The following is an 18197-nucleotide window of genomic DNA, read 5'->3' on the forward strand; positions in this document are numbered from 1 at the left end:
AGAAGTGCAATCCCACGTCCAACTCATCCTGCGCACCTTCTGCAAGCTGAGCATCTTACTCAACAGAGAGAAGTCAACTCTGGAACCAACCCAGAGAATAGAGTTTATCGGGGCAGTCTTAGACTCCAGACTCCCCAGCGCTCTCCTGCCGGACACTCGTTTTCAGACTATGGCAAACATCATCCGCAGCCTCCAAAGCTTCCCAACTTCCACGGTAAGGACTTGCCTCGGCCTTCTGGGGCACATGGCGTCATGCACTTATGTAACCAGGCATGCCAGACTTCGGCTCCGCCCGCTGCAAGCCTGGGTATCAACAGTGTATCGTCCGGGTCGGGACAGCCTGGACATGGTGGTCACGGTTCCGGAGTCGGTCTTGTCCTCCTTCAGCTGGTGGCTGAGCCACACAGTCGGTGTGCGAAGGGGTACCATTTCACGCCGCACAACCTTCCTTATACCTTGTCACAGATGCATCATCTCTGGGCTGGGGCGCCCATATCGGGGAACACCAGACGCAGGGCCTTTGGACCACGTCCGAAATAACTCTGCACATCAATGTACGAGAACTGATGGCAGTACGCCTAGCGTGTCAGGTGTTTCGCGGTCTCCTACATGGCCGTTGTGTGGCAGTCCTCACAGACAACACCACGGCCATGTTCTACATCAACAAGCAAGGGGGAGCCCGGTCGTTCCCCCATCCCAGGAGGCCATTCGCCTGTGGGAGTTTTGCATAGCCCACTTGATACATCTGATGGCGTTGTTTCTCCCAGGAGTCCAGAACACGCTGGCAGACCATCTCAGCAGGTCATTCCAAACTCACGAGTGGTTGATTCGTCCAGATATCATCCACTCCGTCTTCCGGAGGTGGGGATTTCCCCAGATCGACCTATTCACCTCGCACATCAATCGGAAGTGCCAAGTGTTCTGTTCTCTCCAAGGGCACTCTCAGGGCTCCCTGTCAGATGCTTTTCTACTGCCGTGGAAAGACCAGCTGTTCTACGCCTTCCCTCCATTCCCGCTGGTCCACAGGGTCCTGCTCAAACTGCGCAGAGACAAGGCATGCATGATTCTGGTCGCTCCAGCATGGCCAAGGCAGCACTGGTACACCACACTCCTGGAGTTGTCGATAGAGCCTCCGATCACGCTCCCACTGTGGCCGGACCTGATCTCCCAGGACCACGGACGACTCTGTCACCCTGACCTGCAATCGCTCCACCTTACAGCGTGGATGCTGCATGGTTAACTCGGGCGGAGTTACTCTGCTCACAATCCGTGCAGCAGGTTCTGTTAGGCAGCAGGAAACCCTCCACACTGGCAACCCAAATGGAAGCGCTTCTCCTGTTGGTGCAAGCAGCACGCCACGCCCCCCTTGCAGGCGTCGATACCACTTATACTGGACTATCTCCTATCCCTAAAGTAGCAAGGCCTGGCGATATCATCTGTCAGGGTGCACCTGGCAGCTATCTCGACGTTCCATCCAGGAGAACATGCTTCCTCGGTCTTCTCTAACCCGATGGTCGTCAGGCAATCTAAGCCCTTTAGGAATCTATACCCACAACTGCGTCAACCGGTCCCAGCGTGGGACCTTAACCTGGTCCTCTCCAGGCTCACGGGGCCCCCGTTCAAGCCAATGGCTACCTGCTAACTCCTTTACCTATCTTGGAAGCTAGCCTTCCTTGTAGCCATCACTTCAGCAAGGCTGAAATCAGAGCCCTCACGTCGGAACCTCCGTATACAGTCTTCCATAAAGACAAGGTGCAGCTTCGCCCCCACCCTGCCTTTCTCCCCAAGGTGGTATCAGCTTTTCATGTGAACCAGGATATCTTCCTCCCGGTCTTCCACCCTAAGCCGCACGCTACGCGGCAAGATCAACGTATGCACTCTCTGGATGTGCGCAGGGCCCTCGCATTCTATATCGAGCGTACGAAGCCATTTAGGAAGACGACTCAACTCTTCGTTGCAGTGGCTGACCGGATGAAAGGCCTACCAGTCTCCTCGCAACGTATCTCCTCTTGGATCACGTCCTGTATTCGTGCTTGCTACGACTTGGCCGGTGTCGCGACACCACGCCTCACCGCCCACTCCACGAGGGCTCAAGCCTCCTCGACCGCTTTCTTGGCCCAGGTTTCAATCCATGAGATCTGTAGAGCTGCGGTTTGGTCATCCGTTCATACCTTTGCCGCTCACTACGCGTTAGTACAGCAGTCTAGAGACGATGCTGCATTTGGCTTAGCGGTTCTGCACTCAGCGATGTCTTACTCCGACCCCACCACCTAGGTAAGGCTTGGGAGTCACCTAATTGGAATAGATATGAGCAAGCACTCGAAGAAGAAAAAACGGTTACTCACCTTTGTAACTGTTCTTCGAGATGTGTTGCTCATATCCATTCCAAACCCGCCCTCCTTCCCCACTGTCGGAGTAGCTGGCAAGAAGGAACTGAGGGGGCGCTGGGTCGGCTGGGGTATATATCCAGCGCCATGAAGGCGCCACTCCAGGGGGCTCCACAGCCAACCCACCGGGCGTTGCTAGGGTAAAAATTCTCCGACGATCGTGCACGCGGCATGCACGCGGCATGCACCTAATTGGAATGGATATGAGCAACACATCTCGAAGAACAACAGTTACAAAGGTGAGTAACCGTTTTTTGCTCTAACTATACATTGTTCATCTGCATTATCCAGTTTTGAGCATAAGAACTATGATCCTGATCTGACCCCATCAGATTGCATATATTGCTTCTCTGGTTGTTTTCAGATTGACTAATTGAATAATTTAGCTATTTGCATATCAATTTGAGGTCCAAATACTACTCTCTCTAATGTTCTGGATAAGTGAGAAGTTGAAATAGTCAAAATTTTATCCACTCATCAATTTAATTTGAAACCAGTGTTGCAACATGTGGGGGAAAAGCATTATGGCAAACCTTCCATTTTTATAGTTAGTATGCATAAAACGTTAACTTTTGCAGAGTAAGTATAAAACCTTTCATTAATTAAAAGGTCCAAGGTACTTGCATATTCCATTTATTGTATTTACACATTCAGGATAGGGTACTGGGGCTTAGTACTTAAGTCTGACACATGGAGTCTAGCTCCTTCCTAGATCATTTTTCTCATGCATCAAGAGGAGGAAAAATCTTCGATAATTTAACCCTTAGAACATTACCTAATTTGAAGGTGGGTGGCACCTGGAGTATGTGGGCCAGATTCTCTGTTCCTGGCCTGGCTTCTTTGCGCTGTTCCTGTGACACAAAGGGGGCTGCACATCTGATACATGTAGGGGACTCCACAGATGGCATTAAATCTGGTGTTGACAGAAAAGATTATGGCTAACATGCCTTACGCTGACTGGAATGGCCCTAGGAGCTCTTGCATCCAGCATAGATTAGAGCAGACATGAGGTTGCCCTAGCTTACACAAAGGGGATGAGAAGACCTCTCACTACCTCCAGGACCAAGGAAGTGTAAAAGTGGCTTTCATTCTGCCCCATTGTGTTCTCAGCCAAGAATAGCTCAGACAGACTCAAGAATCGGGCTGTATATGTATAAAAAGGACCGGAAGGAATAACTGCTTTTTGGGCTGACTAGGATTAGAGGGGAGTCAGGACTAAGTGATTGTCCAGACTTGTCTAGAATAAGGTTCTGGGAGGATTTGATATCTGTGGGATGGATGTCAGGATTAAGCAATTATGCAAGTGGTAAGGGTGAAAACAGCTTACAAAGATTTAGGAATGTAAATCAGAACAGCAAGGGATCTGGACCATCTAATCTAGTCCCCAAGACAAGCCAGTAGGAGGGAGATTGTCAGTGAAGATAAAACCTCAAAGGTGGGGGGGGGGTTTACAGTGAGATAACTAATGCATGATAGTTATCTTGCTGTAAACTCCTAAGCAGAAACAAGACAGTTGTTGTTTTTGCTGTGAAATAGCTAGGCGAGGTCAGCACTATAACCCCATCCATGGTTGACTCTCTAGGTTGCCTCATGGTAAAACTACAATCCTTGTCGCCACTAAGAGTTTTACAGCATGATAGCTAACACACACAAGTTATCCTTGCAGTAAAACCACCTTTTTTTGTCTGAGAATACACAGCCTGAGACTGGGCATCTGTGGAATGGGATTAGTTCTGCAGCTGGCTGTTTTTCTTTCAGGCCATCACATGGATGATTATACCCTTCATTATCAAACAGCACAGTTTGCTCAGTGCAGCATCTTGCGGGGTGGGACACATTGATGATAAAGCTGATGTTGTTTGTGTGTGTTTGCTCTCTAAATTAGGAGGAATTACTCCATCCTAAGTGGAACTTTAAAAATTAGCAGAAAACATTCTGACGGACTTGAAAATTAAGAAAATGTTCCTTGCAAACATTTAAAGATTTATTTGGCGGAGCATATTTGTGAACCATGTACCACATGAGAATCATCCTAATCTAGTCACAACCTCATATAAAAGGAGATGCTTTTGTTGCATTTTATGCATGTTCAATCACTTTGGGTTGTGCATATGTACAAAATACTGTTAATTTTATCAAGTTTTTATAGAACCGTTATGGGACTGTGGTTTTTCTTCACCTGAAAAGCAGCAAACTATCTAAGGAGTTTAAATGTTCTAACACATTCTCACTTAAACTGAGATTGCCATGTACTGTTAGTATATCTGCCAAAAAGCTGCCAACTGCTAAAACAGATCAGCAGTCAAATTAATGGGTCAGCATCATATTATATTTATATAAAATGACATTTTAATTTTTAGAGACTAGTAGGATTATAAATGTCCATAAAATGGTTTTGTGGTATTCTGGCTTCTACAAATTGGGCTACTTACTTTTGTTCTCTGTTGTAACCATGGGCCCCTCAGAGCCCTAAGAAAGTGACATAAGTTATGACCATCTAAATGTGGTTATAAAGTTTTTTTTCATCCTTCCAAATAGAAGTTTTTAATATTAAAACAATCATCCCAAGCACATATAACAAGCTCCTTATGCTACATCTATTCATCAGACTGCAGGTTGCTCCCTTTGGGTTATGTAAACTAGTGGTCTGATTAATGCCCAGATTTGTAGAGAAGCACTCAGGAGGAGAGAAGAAACAAGAAGCGTTGATGGCCCTTCTACCCCTGTGCTGCAACCACGCTGGGGCTAGGTACGCTGTGTACAATGAATGCTCCAGACTAGTGTCTGGCTCTTCTGGGAGAAACAGTGGAGTGTATGTTGTATCCTGCAGAAGGATGGTGCTTTGGCCATGTTCCCTCTCTGCTGCCAGAGGCACTGTATTAAATAAAAATTAAAATACTGTTATCTCATATGGCACATGTTTAATTGATATTGCTGGCTTATTGGGAGGTCTTAATTGGAAATTAAATAATTTAGCCTAACAGTGATTGGTAATTCCTGCTGCTTTAATAGTACAGTAGTTACATAAATTCTGATTAACGGGAATGCATTTAGCTAGTGCCAAGCAGTTAAACTGTGTGTAACCAGGTGTCATAAGCAAAAAGTGTAAACCCTTGCTTTTTTAATTCACAAATTGCCAATAAAAATTAAGGGATATGTTTTGTGGGTACGTGGCGGGTTAGGTCAAGTGTGGCTGGGATAGGTTGTCCTTGATCAAGCCAAACAGTAGAGCAGTAAAAACAGAATTACAATTTCTCTCCACAGTACTCATTTTACTGACGTGCACACTTCAAAGTCTGCTTCAAACCACTTGCACTATTATTCAAACAAAGCCTATCTCTTTCAGTGTAGGAGAGGGAAAGAGTAGATGTGATGTAACAGTAAAGTTCTACCGTTAACTTTTGCCTTTCTGATTTGCTTGTAGGTTCTTAAAAAAAAGTTGACTTATCCTGTATCTTTTTATGAAATACATTTAACATGACCAGAAATATACTGAACTGTCCATTTGACCAGAATATAAAATACTATATATGTGAGATTTAGAAGTTGACATTGCTGAATGAATCTTAACTGCTGCATTCCCTGACTTTATTTTCACTGCAAATTTAAGGTTGCATTAATGCATATTGTCTTATTTTATAGTATAAGAAAAGTAGGAGCAACTTACTACAATGGAGTCAACTTAAGTGAATATTTATGGTCTTAATCCTACTCTCACTGAAGTTAATGGCAGAATTTCCATTGATGTCAATAGAAGCAGGACTGGGCCCTAAAAGAACAACTTTTGATTGATTGTAATATGTGTGACAGGTTTCTACTGGAGAAATTAAAATCATAAGCCATGAATATTGTGTAATACTGTAGGTATCTGGGAACTAACTGGCTTTTATATTTCAGTTGTTTGGATGGCTCTTTGGCAAAATTCAGCCCAAAACATTGGTCTTTGCTATTTTAGCAATAATGGCAATAGAGGGATCAGCAAACCTTCAGAATCAGTGGAACATCATGGGAGAATTTAGCAATTTGCCACAGGAAGAACTTTTAGAATGGATAAAATCCAGTACCAGACAAGGTAAACTATTTAGTTGTGTGTGATGATGTCCTTATTTGAGCTGTAACTGAAGCAATTTTTAGTAATAATCTGTCAAAATACAGTCCATCAGGAGCAGTTAAACCTTGTTAGATGCTGGAATTGAATCAAGATTAAGCCAATTAAAATACTAACTGCATTTTTCAAAATACTATTGTGCTATTACACATATGGTTTTTGACACATATTAAATTAAACACTTTTTTATAAACTAACATATTTGGAATGCTGGGATACGTTCCTTGTATGTCACTTAGGTTTAAGTGAGAATTCTCTGTTCTGCAAGTGGCAGACATGTATTCCACTCAGGTGTGTGCGTACCCAGTGCACCAAAGCCAGAGAATTTTTCCTAGAGGTAACTGTAGGTGCTGCACTTGTCCCCTCTGGCCCCTTAGTTCCTTCTCAGGCTATTTAAAGGCGGCGCCACCCTGACCCCCATCAGTTCCTTCTTGCCATGCATGGCTAGAGTTGGAGCAATCAGTGTGATAGTTTACTTCAAGCTTCTTTATCTCAGTCTTTCTGGGATTTTATTGTTGATATCCAGCTCCAATCAGTTAGCACCTCACTGCATGGATGCCGCATGGTTAGATCAGGAGGAGCACTGTTCCACAGCTGTTCAACAGGTTCAGCTTAGTAGTAGATAGTCCTTTACTAGTAGAAAGTCCACTGGAAATTTATTTCAACTTAGTTCTTGGCCACAGGGAGTTCAATTGAGGCAAGCCTGTATTCAGGACGTTTTGGAGTTCCTATTATACCTTCAGTCCTCTGGCCTGTCTATCAGTTCGTTGAGGGTCCTCTTAGCAGCAATTTCAGCATTTCATTCTCTGGTCCAAGGGAAATCCGTTTTTTCAAATGCCATTGTAGCCAGATTCATGAAAGGGGTCACTTGTGTCTTTCCATTGGTAAAGGAAGTGATTCATCAATGGGACCTTAGCAGTATGTTGGCTGCCCTCATGGGTTTTCCATTTGAGCCCCAGGCAACTTGTTCTTTGTCTTTTCTATGCCAAAAGACAGTGTTTCATGTGGCCATGACTACTTCAACAAGGTCCCAAGTGACAGTTGCATTTCTCCGTGATATTTTAATACTGGACATTTGCAGGGCTGCTATTTGGTCTTCCATCCATAACTTTAAAAAGCATCATGATATTACGCAAATTTTGGGAAGGCAGTCTTGCAGTTGCTCTTAGAATAGACTGAGAGCTACATGTCCTGATACTGCTTGTCAGTCACCTAAGTGAAATACCTGTCTGCACCCACTCAAAGAAGAAAGGACAGTTATTTTACATATACTGTTACTGTTCTTTGAGATGTGGGTGCAGACGTGTATTCTATGACATACCCTCTGGCCCCTCTACATAGAAGTCTCAATTCTTGATGTTTGGTGTGAAGGGACTGAGAGGGAGGTTGGGGCAGCACTGCCCTTAAATAGCCTGGGGAGGGACTAAGGAGCTAGAGGATGTGTGCGCCGCCTCTACGGGTACTTCTAGGCAAAGTTCTCTGACTTGGTGTACTGGGTGCACGTCTGTACCAACATCTCAAAGAACAACAGTTACAGTACAAGTTAGTAACCATCTTGTATGCCTTTTTTCTTGAAGACAATCACATTTTGGCTAAAATCTTAGTATAATTCTATTCAGAAGAAAAAAATTCCCAAAGGAAAGTTCAATATTTGTCTCAAAAGTTTCTCCTGAAATATGATGAACATTTTTTTTTGAAAATGCTTGTGTTCTTAAGTGCAACGGCGTTCACGTACTTGGGTGTCATTCGCACAGTTGGATCCATGTTTGTGGACCTTTGCATGTATACAGTGCTCAGCTGACTGAAGCAACATGATCTAGTGGATAAAGTACTGAGCTGGGACTGAGGAGACCTTCATATCAGTCCTAGCTCTGTCAGTGACCTGCTGCATGACGTTGTACAAGTCACTTGGTTCTGTTTCCCCTCTGTATTAGATTTATAAGCTCTTCTGGACAGAGGCTGTGTTTTACTATAATTTTGTACAGAGCCTAATACTGTAGGGCTCCAAACTTGTTTGGGAACCCTAGACACTGCTGTAGTATCACTAATAGACTTAAATGGACTCGACATAAATTGTAGGGTTCCATCCGCATGGATCCATATGCAGGACTGGGGCCTTGCTCTTCATTTCATCAGTAGAGCACGCCCTATTCATTCTTGGGCATGTTCCTGTTCGTTCCTCTCCTTTTGTTCAAAGGAGACAGATAAATCAGAAAATGAGCTGCTTCTCCATAAATGGATAGTTGTAAACGTGAAAGTATCTGCCTGCACTAAGGACATGTATCACAGTCAGGTGGTACATACTTGGGTGTACATGCATCAGAAATCAAGTAAAAAAATGAAACTGGCATGAATGTGTCAATATACAGATTCATGACCAAAAAAATTAATAAAATTATATTATGTCCACAAATTTAATAGTTTAATTCCTTAAGACTGATACAGTAGTCAATACTTTCCAAAGTGACCAGTGATTTTTACATGCCTCCTTTTGGATGCTCAAATTGAGATGCTTTAAAAAGTCTGATTTCCCCCCCCACCCCCCACTCGAGGGTGCTTATCATCCCAAATAAATCATTAGTTTTGAAAATCCTTGGCCTTTGTCTTTTGAGCATCTCTTCACAGGCTATTTGAACCAAGCTTTCAGAGCAATTAAATTTAAGGATTTTTTTTTTTTAAGTGCAACATTCTCTCCTTTCTTTACATTTATTCTGTTGTATTGTCCTACAGCTATGCTGGTTTTACTATCTGAAACTGAAAATCTCTTCTCCCCTTTTTTATTTTAAATAAGTCTTTCATTATATATTTCAGATGCTGTTTTTGCAGGAGCGATGCCTACAATGGCAAGTGTCAAGTTGTCTGCCCTTCGACCTATTGTCAATCATCCCCATTATGAAGATGCAGGGCTGAGGTAAATTTCGAAGTTCAGTTTTATTCCTCTAACATTAACTATTTTAGCCTTGTGATGTACATTAGTAATGATCGTCATGTTGTCTAGTACAATTTTTTTAAAATCCATGAGGTCCTAGGTCATATTTTTATTTGACTAATCAACTTGTTGATGACTATTTTAAAACAATGTTGAAGGACAATAGTCCATTGTGGGATAGAAGTAGTAGAGACACGGTAATGGTTCAGACTTAAGGCTGGTTTACACTAAAACGTTAGGTCAACTCAGCTTTGTCGCTCAGGGGGTATGAAAAATCCACACCACCGTGTGGCGTAGTTAAACCAACCTAGCCCCTGGTGTAGACCGCTCTAGATCAACAGAAGAATTCTTCCGTTGACTGAGTTACCGCCCGTTGGGAAGGTGGATTACCTACACCAATGGGAGAAGCCTGCCCGTCAACATAGGTAGTCTCTCCACTGAAGTGCTAGAGTAATGCAGCTGCACTTGTGCCACTGTAGCATTTAAAGTATAAATATAGCCTTAGTAATCAAAAATATTGTGTAATTATGAAGTCTGAAGCAACATCCTCCTCCTAAATCTACCACTTGTTGCTCTGTTTTCCCATGGCCCAGTGAACAGACCAGTTCTCAAGACTGCAGCTATAATTACTTAGATATTACTGTAAACAAGGGTTGTGTTTTCTTGAAATATTAAATCATATTATTTAAATATTGATTATTAAGTTAGGAACTTCTTTTATTAAGACTGATTGAAATTCAAATTTTGCACAGACTTTTTTGTCAGTTCATTTCATATGGCATTTGATGGCTTAATTTGTTTTCCTTGCAATTTTCAGAACCTGAACTTTTTGTGTAAATTGGCTTCTGAAATTCATTTATTTAAAACGTTTAACATCTTGCATCTTATCCACAAGTATCATTGCAACAGTCTTTGGCAACTCGAGTTTGTGGAAAGAGGGTAGGGGAAGGGGAGCACACAGATATTGCCACATGTTTATAGTATGTTTATATTCAGATGTAAGACCCAACTACAATCATGTTGCTCTCTGTCTCCAGACAATCCCCTTCAACTGTACTTGGTATCAGAGCCTTAATATTTTGGGACAAGTCTGCAAAACAGCTATTTGCCTCACTTCCCCATCCCACAATCATATGAGCACTAGACTGACAGGATTTTGTGGAGAATATTCTAAATGATTCACTGCATGTCTTCAGACTTTCACTAACCTTCCCTTTTACAGGACAAATAGAATTCTGTTAAGGTTATTATATGATTATGTACATTACTCCAGTGCATTGACAGTAGATCATAATGCCAGGCTTTCCTTTTTGGTGATTCTGCTCACCCTTTCTTGTCTTTAAACTAAAATCATGTTCTGTTCAGTCTAGTGGGAAATGGAAAGAAACAAGTTCTGTCTCAAAGTCTCTTTTTACAAATCTAAGGAAGCTCACTTTCCTGGGAGGGCAAACAGGGGTCCACGCAGGACATTCATCTTGTTTCTCATTAAACCAGAAGAAACTTAACCCACTTCAGTCAAAATCTCTGGAATGAATCTGAGTGAAGTTAGAACAAAATGGCTGGAACTGAATCATCTACAATATAAATGTGTCCTAAAGGCCAATTCAGTAGAAAGTCGTTGCTTCTCTCCCACAAGTGATACACAGTCGGTATGAAATAATAAGCTGCAGTGTTTCCTGGTGCCTTGTCTAAAATAGGAGGGCAAATAACTTAAGAAATGTAAAACCCAAGTATTCTAACATAAATATAATTTTATTACATGCTTTTCTTACAGAGCGGTCTGCCTTTTTTATACAACCCCCCTCGTTATAGTATCTCAGTCTGGCTATTTTATCCATCCTAAATAATTTGGTTCTCCCCACCCTCCCATTCTATTTGCTAACAACTTTTATGGATTTTTTTCTTTTCAAAGGGCCAGAACTAAAATAGTGTATTCCATGTATAGTCGAAAACCAGCAAATGAAGTGAAAAAAGAATTGTTAAGACTAGGAGTGAATTATTACATCTTAGAAGAGTCGTGGTGCATAAGAAGAACTAAGTGAGTATTAGTATTCAGTATGCATATTCTGTCCAAAGTATAGCTGAGGATATACTGGATCTTGTCTTTGGATTGTGGAGGTTGATGGGAGAATTATGGTAACCCTGTCATTAGAACTTGCAGATTTATTTCACATTTAGCACAAGTTCTTAAACTGTATGAATTGAATTAATACAGACAGAGCCAGGCTCTCTATCCACACAAACAGATTTGAGATGTGTGAATAGAAAAACAGACTTTACAACTCTGAGAACTTTCACAGTCACTGAGCCTCTTTACGTCGGGGTATGTTGTTCAAACACCCACAGGTACATGAACATTAGATATTAGCTAATTTGTGTTAGATATGCAGTTTGAATTTACATTTATCCTTAACCATAATTAAGTACCAGAAACAAATTTGGGCCCAGATCCTTCAAATACACAAGTAACTCTACACACAGTAGTTCTGTTGACTTTATTCATATGTGTAAAGTTAAGCTTGTGTGTGAACATGTTAGGATTATAACCTTAAACATAATTGTAGAACACAATTAAAGTTAATGCAGAGCAAGCAGATCACTATGCTGTGAAGGCAGTTGCAGATGTGTATGTATAATGAGGTCCAAAGGTGTTGAATTTTTTCTGCAAATTTTTTTCTGGAAATAAAATAGATGTTACAAAACCCAAACAAGACTTTTTTGACTATATACTTTTTTCTTTTATCTTGTAATATAATTTCTTCTTCGAATGCTTGCTCATGTCGATTCCATTCTAGGTATGCGCGCGGTCATCTGAGATATTTGCCTTAGCGGTATCCGTAGGGTCGTCTGTGGTGCCCTCTTGAGTGCCGCGCTCATATGTCGGTATAATAGGCACCGCCAACCCTACGCCCTCTCAGTTCTTCTTACCGCTCGTGGTGGTTAGTCAGAGTGCCTTTTCCTTGCCTAGCAAGAGCTATCTGTTTCGTTTCTGCTGTCTTCAAGCCTTAGGGCCTTGTAAACAGTTTGTTTATAGTTGTTAGTGTTTAAGTGGTTGTTAAGTAGCGTAGTTAGAAGTTAGAGTCCCAACACGGACTTCACCCCAGGTGGAGCATGCCCCGCTGTCCAGGTTTTACGCCCTGCTCTGACTGCAACAGGCTTATGCCTGTTAGTGACCCCCCATAGCAGCTGCCTGAAGTGCTTGGGGGAATTGCATGTGAAAGACAAGTGTTGCATCTGTAAGAACTTTCAACCAAGGACCCAGAAAGAGCGTGACATTCGTTTGAGGGCCCTCCTTATGGAAGCTGCTCTCCACCCGGCTTCCGAGCCTTCCCAGCCAGACTCTACCCCTAGCATTTCGGCCTTGGTGCGTAATGCACCCCTGGCACCGCTCTCCGGCACTGGTGCCCAAAAAGAAGTCCAAGAAAGACGGCTCCCCGGCACTGAGCAAGAAAGGCCTGGGGTATCGGGCAAAGGACCCAGTTCGGGCCACCCGCCCACACCAGAGCCACATGGATGTGCCTCCCCAATGGGGGCCCTAGCCCCCCAACAGATCCACTACCAACTCCTGGGAGCGGTTGGGGACGCAGGCTTATGGCAGGGCTGACACCTTCCAAGGCTCTCCCGGCGCCTAGAGCGCAGAGGCCTCTACCAGCATCGCCGGTGCCATGTGCGTCTCAGGAAGCGGTAAAGGCTCCCTACAAGGTCAAGCCAGCCATCAAGCCCCTCCAGAGGGCAAGTGAGCATCGCCAATCCCCAGAACCAAGACAATCCTCTCCGTCTCTGCGCCGCAGATCTCCGGCTTCACAACCCAGGTCCTCCGCAAGTTGCCCTAGATCACTTGCACCGCGATTGCGGTCTTTGCCCTCTCAACGCAGATAGCCTAGGGGGAGGTGCCTGTCACCCTCCCGCTGGTCATCTTCTCGGCACAGATCCCCATCCCCCGCAGCTTGGGAACAGTCTCTGTTGCGGTACCAGTCCTCTCACTGCCGGTCCTCCTATTCAAAACACCGGTCTCCAGTGGCAACGGTTAGCCACCAGATGCAGGCATCGACAGCACCACCATGATCACCGGAAGGGGAGTCCTCTGGCACAGAGAGGGAATTCAGCCCCTCGCCGAGGCATCACTGGCGCGGTTGGGCACCCGAGCTGCATCAATCTCTGTGATGCCATCTTGGCAACACAGCCAGTGGCCAGCACAGTGGCCCTATTGGAGTGTGTGGGGCATGCCTGTGATGCTGATGCCCCCTTTGCATCATTCATTGGCTGCCTCCTCAGAGCAACAGCTGGTGGCGCCAGGCTCGGTGCACAAAGTGCACTCGGAGGTCGGGATAGACGAGTGAGTGCCCACCCCAAAACCCTCTTCCCCCACAGGGTATGATGCCCTGGGGCCTCCCCCGATGGTCCAGGCATTATCCTCATTCCCGGATAAGGTGTGGGGGGGGTGGGTCTTGAGTGCCAGCCTGCCGGATGACTTCAAAGAGCACCAGGCCCTGCTTCAACGGGTGGCCCAAGATCTTGGGCCTGGAGTTAGAGGAGATGACTGAATAGGCGGACATCCTGTTCAGTATGCTCTCGGCATCTAGCCCTGCCCTTGTTGCACTACCAGTGCACAATGGGGTCTTAAAAAAACCCAAGGTCCTCTGGCAAACCTTGTCGTCCATCCCTCCCACCTCCAAGAGGGCTGAGAAAAAGTACTTCGTGCCAGCCATGGGGTTCGAGTACTTGTATACCCACCTGCCTCCAGGCTCGCTGGTCGTCTCAGCAGCCAATGAGAAGGGCAAACGTGTACACCAGTTCGACCCCAAAAATAGAGAGGCCAAGAGGCTAGAGCTTTTTGGAAGGAAGATTTATTCAACGGCCAGCCTTCAGTTCCGGGTGGTGAACCACCAGACTCTTTTCAGCAGATACAACTTCAACTTATGGGAGACTCTCCATAAGTTCAAGGAGTCCCTGCCCCAGGACTTGGCCCAGGAGTTTGGTACCCTGGGAGAGGAGGGTCCTGCAGCAGCGAGGTGCTCCCTTCAAATGGTGTGGAATGTGGCCAATTCAGCAGCTAGAGTGTTTAGATCGATGGTGGTCATGAGGTGTAGCTCCTGGCTTCAGACTGCTGGCCCATCCTAGGAAATGCAGGCCTCAATTCATGATCTCCCATTTGATGGGAATGGTCTCTTTGCAGAGCAGACTGATGCAAGGCTGCATGGGCCACCCTTTGCTCGCTGTGTCTGCATACGCTGCAAGCGGCGAAGAAGCAGTTTCGGCCGCCACCACTGCCAAGGCCTTGGCGGCCTCAACAAGGAGAAGGGATAGAGACATGAGCTTTAGTCGTCACCGCCTTTCCTCCTCACCCAAGCAACCCAGCCCGGCAAAGCATCCTGGGGGCCAGAAGTGCTCATTTTGAAGGTGCACTCGAGAGTGACGCCCCCGTTAACTCCCCGGATCCACGTCGTTCTTTCCTCAATCGTCTTCGTCCCTACCGTTCGACCTGGTCATGGGTCACCTCGAACCGCTAGGTGCTAGAGATAGTATCTCCGGGCTACACCCTGCAATTCTCGGCTCTCCTTCCCTCCCACCCCACCCATTCCCCATCCCTCTTCAGGGACCCGTCTCACAAGCAACTCCTCGTTCAAGAGGTCAAGAACCTCCTGCACCTGGGGGCAGTGGAGGAGGTCCCTTGGGACATAAAAGGAAAAGGTTTCTACTCCCTCTACTTCCTAATCCTGAAAGCAAATGGGACCTCAGACTTATTCTGGACCTGCAACACCTCAACAAGTCAGGGAGCTCAGAGCGGTTTGCCTGGCCTGTCAGGCTTTCTTGCCCCACCTGAAGGCAAGGTGGTGCAGGTCCCGCTGAACAATATTGCTGCGATGTATTACATCAACAGGCAGGGTGGAGCCATGTCGTTGGCCCTTTGCCAAGAAGCTCTCCACCTTTGGAACTTCTGTGTGCGGCATGCCATTCATTTGGTAGCCGCGCATCTGCCCAGGACCAGGAATGTGTTAGCAGATCACCTCAGCAGGACCTTCTCATCTTGCCATGAGTGGTTTCTCCAGCTGGAGGAGGTCAGTATGATCTTCTGGGGACTTCCCAGGTGGACTTGTTCCCATCCTGTCAGAACAGGAAATGCCACGTGTTCTGTTCAATCTGGGGTATGGACAGGGGCTCCCTGTCAGATGCCTTTCTGCTCCCATGGTCAGGGGCCCTGAGTATGCCTTCCCGCCAGTGCTGTTGATCCAAAGAGTCCTTGTGAAGATCAAACAGGACAGGGCAAAGGTTATCCTGATAGCCCCCACATGGCCTCGATAGAACTGGTTCGGCACGCTGCTTGATCTTTCGGTAGCTGTCCTGCTGCAGCTACTTCTCTGGCCGGACCTGCTGTCTCAGACACATGGCAGTCTTCTGCACCCAAACCTGGTGGTGTTGCACTTGACAGCATGGCTACTGCATGGCTGAACGTGGAAGAATGGGAATGCTCGGCCTGGATTCAACGGATCTTGTTGGGTAGCAAAAAACCCTCCACCAGAGCAACTTACCTGGCCAAGTGGAAAAGGTTCATGTGCTGGGCCTCGTAATGATGTATCCAGGCCTCGCTGGATTATCTTCCGCACCTCAAGCTCCAAGGATTGTCCCTGTCATCAATCAGGGTCCACCTGGCCGCTATTTCGGCCTTCCACCCTCTACTTTAGGGCAGGTCGGTCTTCGTTCAAAACATGACCGCCTGGTTTTTGAAAGCTCTGGAGCATCTCTACCCTCACGCCTGGGGTCCTGTCCCTCCTTGGGACTTGAATTTTGTGCTGTCACTGCTCATGGGGCCTCCCTTCAAGCCTCTGGCTTCCTGCTCTCCTCTTTTCTCCTGGAAGGTTTCATTCCTGGTTGTGATAACGTCTGCCCGCAGGGTGTCTGAGATCAAGGCGCTTACTTCAGAGGTGTCCTAAATGGTATTCTACAAGGATAAGGTCCAGTTGCGGCCGCACCCAGCATCCCTACCCAACGTAGTTTCCGAAATTCATACCGGCCAGGACATATACATACCTGTCTTCTTCCTGAAGCCTTATAAATTGGAAGAGGAATGCAGGTTGCACACCTTGGATGTCAGGAGGGCACTGGCCTTCTACATCGACAGGACAAAGCCGTTTCGCAAGTCAACACAGTTCATTGCGGTGGCAGACAGGATGAAAGGTCGTCCAGTGTCTGCTCAGAGGATTTCATTCTGGATCATGGCCTGTATCCGCTACTGCTATGAGCTAGCGAAAGTGCCTCTACCGGCAATTGTGACAGCACACTCGACTAGAGGGCAAGTGACATCAGCGGCCTTCCTGGCACAGGTGCCAATCCAAGAGATCTATAGGGCCGCTACCTGGTCATCTGTCCACAGGTTCACATCTCATTATGCACTTACCCAGCAAGCTTGAGACGATACTGGCTTTGGCAGAGCAGTGTTGCAAGCTGCAAGACCAAGAACTCCGAGCCCACTTCCACGGATACTGCTTGTGAGTCACCTTGAATGGAATCGACATGAGCAAGCACTCGAAGAAGAAAAACGGTTACCTACCTTTCATAACTGTTGTTCTTCTAGATGTGTTGCTCATGTCCATTCCATTACCCGCCCCTCTGTTGGAGTTGCTGACAAGAAGGAACTGAGAGGACATAGGGACGGCGGCACCTAATATACCAACATGTGAGCATGGCACTCGAGGGTGCCACAGCGAACCCTATGAATACTGCTAAGGGAAAAATCACCGACCACGCACGTGGGTGCGCACACACCTATAATCGAATGGACATGACCAACATATCTCAAAGAACAACAGTTATGAAAGGTAGGTAACCATTTTTTTCACTTATTCTCCAATCTGACCTGTATTTCCAATGTAAAGACAACTGAAAAAAACCTTTAAAGAAAATCTAAGTGCTTTCCGTAATTCATCATAAAGAAGCAAGAGTTCAGAAACCCTTTTTTCCCCTTTGTAGGTCAGTCATTTTTAACCTTTAGTTTATAAAACAAACTTGCCATATGTTTCTTTGATTACATTTCCTTACCTGTCCTTCTTTATTTTTGTTTACGTATTCAAATATTTTCTAGGCCCGGTTGCAGTATGCCTGAAATTTGGGATGTGGAAGAACCTGCCAATGCTGGCAAAATTCCTTTATGTAACCTTATGAGTAAGGATCCCAGGCCATATTTCAACACAGTATTCCAGAACAGTATTTACAGAGTCTTGAAGGTTACAAGGGAATAACACTTCAGTGTAAAGAACTGTCAAACTTTTTCAACTTTTTAACTGCTAACCATATAAAAATTCTAAATCAGAAACACCTTTTATACTAAACTTAAAGTGAGGAAATGTATATTTTTAATTTTTTGTCATTTTAAAGGAATTCTGATTATAGAAGTACCTTAACCTGACAGTTTGGATTTCTATTTCAGGGTCAGTCTCTTGAGGTTTGCTATGCAAATGATTATATGTTTGCACACTCTTTAATAAATACTGATCCAAACAAAAGTTAAGTGGCTGTAGAAAGTAACAACAGTTCTCAAAACCAATCAGATTGTGAAACAATGCTGTCAGTCTGCCTTAGCAAAGCAAGATTATTTAAACCATTGGTGCTAGTAATTAGGAACTAATGGATGGTGCTGTAGCATCTAGCAGCAGACTTCTTAAATCACCATCACAGTATAATGACCACTCCCCGTATTCCTCTTTGGATAACGTGATACTGATCACACATTTCTGAAGAAGTCACACAATTTCTTTAGCCATATCTGTGTGAAGAG

At 45.2% G+C, this 18197-nt stretch overlaps 1 protein-coding gene across 1 annotated transcript in view; it reads left to right on the forward strand.

Annotated features, from left to right (window-relative positions):
• DPY19L1 (dpy-19 like C-mannosyltransferase 1) overlaps positions 1–17661 on the forward strand; it is a 103668-nt gene extending 86007 nt beyond the window's left edge. The window contains exons 20-23 of the mRNA XM_065398972.1: positions 6285–6459; positions 9307–9406; positions 11337–11462; positions 17505–17661. Coding sequence (XP_065255044.1) covers positions 6285–6459; positions 9307–9406; positions 11337–11462; positions 17505–17661 — 558 coding nt within the window. The remainder of the gene's footprint in view (positions 1–6284; positions 6460–9306; positions 9407–11336; positions 11463–17504) is intronic.
• Positions 17662–18197: the final 536 nt, after the last annotated feature.

The sequence above is a fragment of the Emys orbicularis genome, chromosome 2 (assembly GCF_028017835.1).
Source record: "Emys orbicularis isolate rEmyOrb1 chromosome 2, rEmyOrb1.hap1, whole genome shotgun sequence".
In the NCBI taxonomy this organism is placed as follows: Eukaryota; Metazoa; Chordata; order Testudines; family Emydidae; genus Emys; species Emys orbicularis.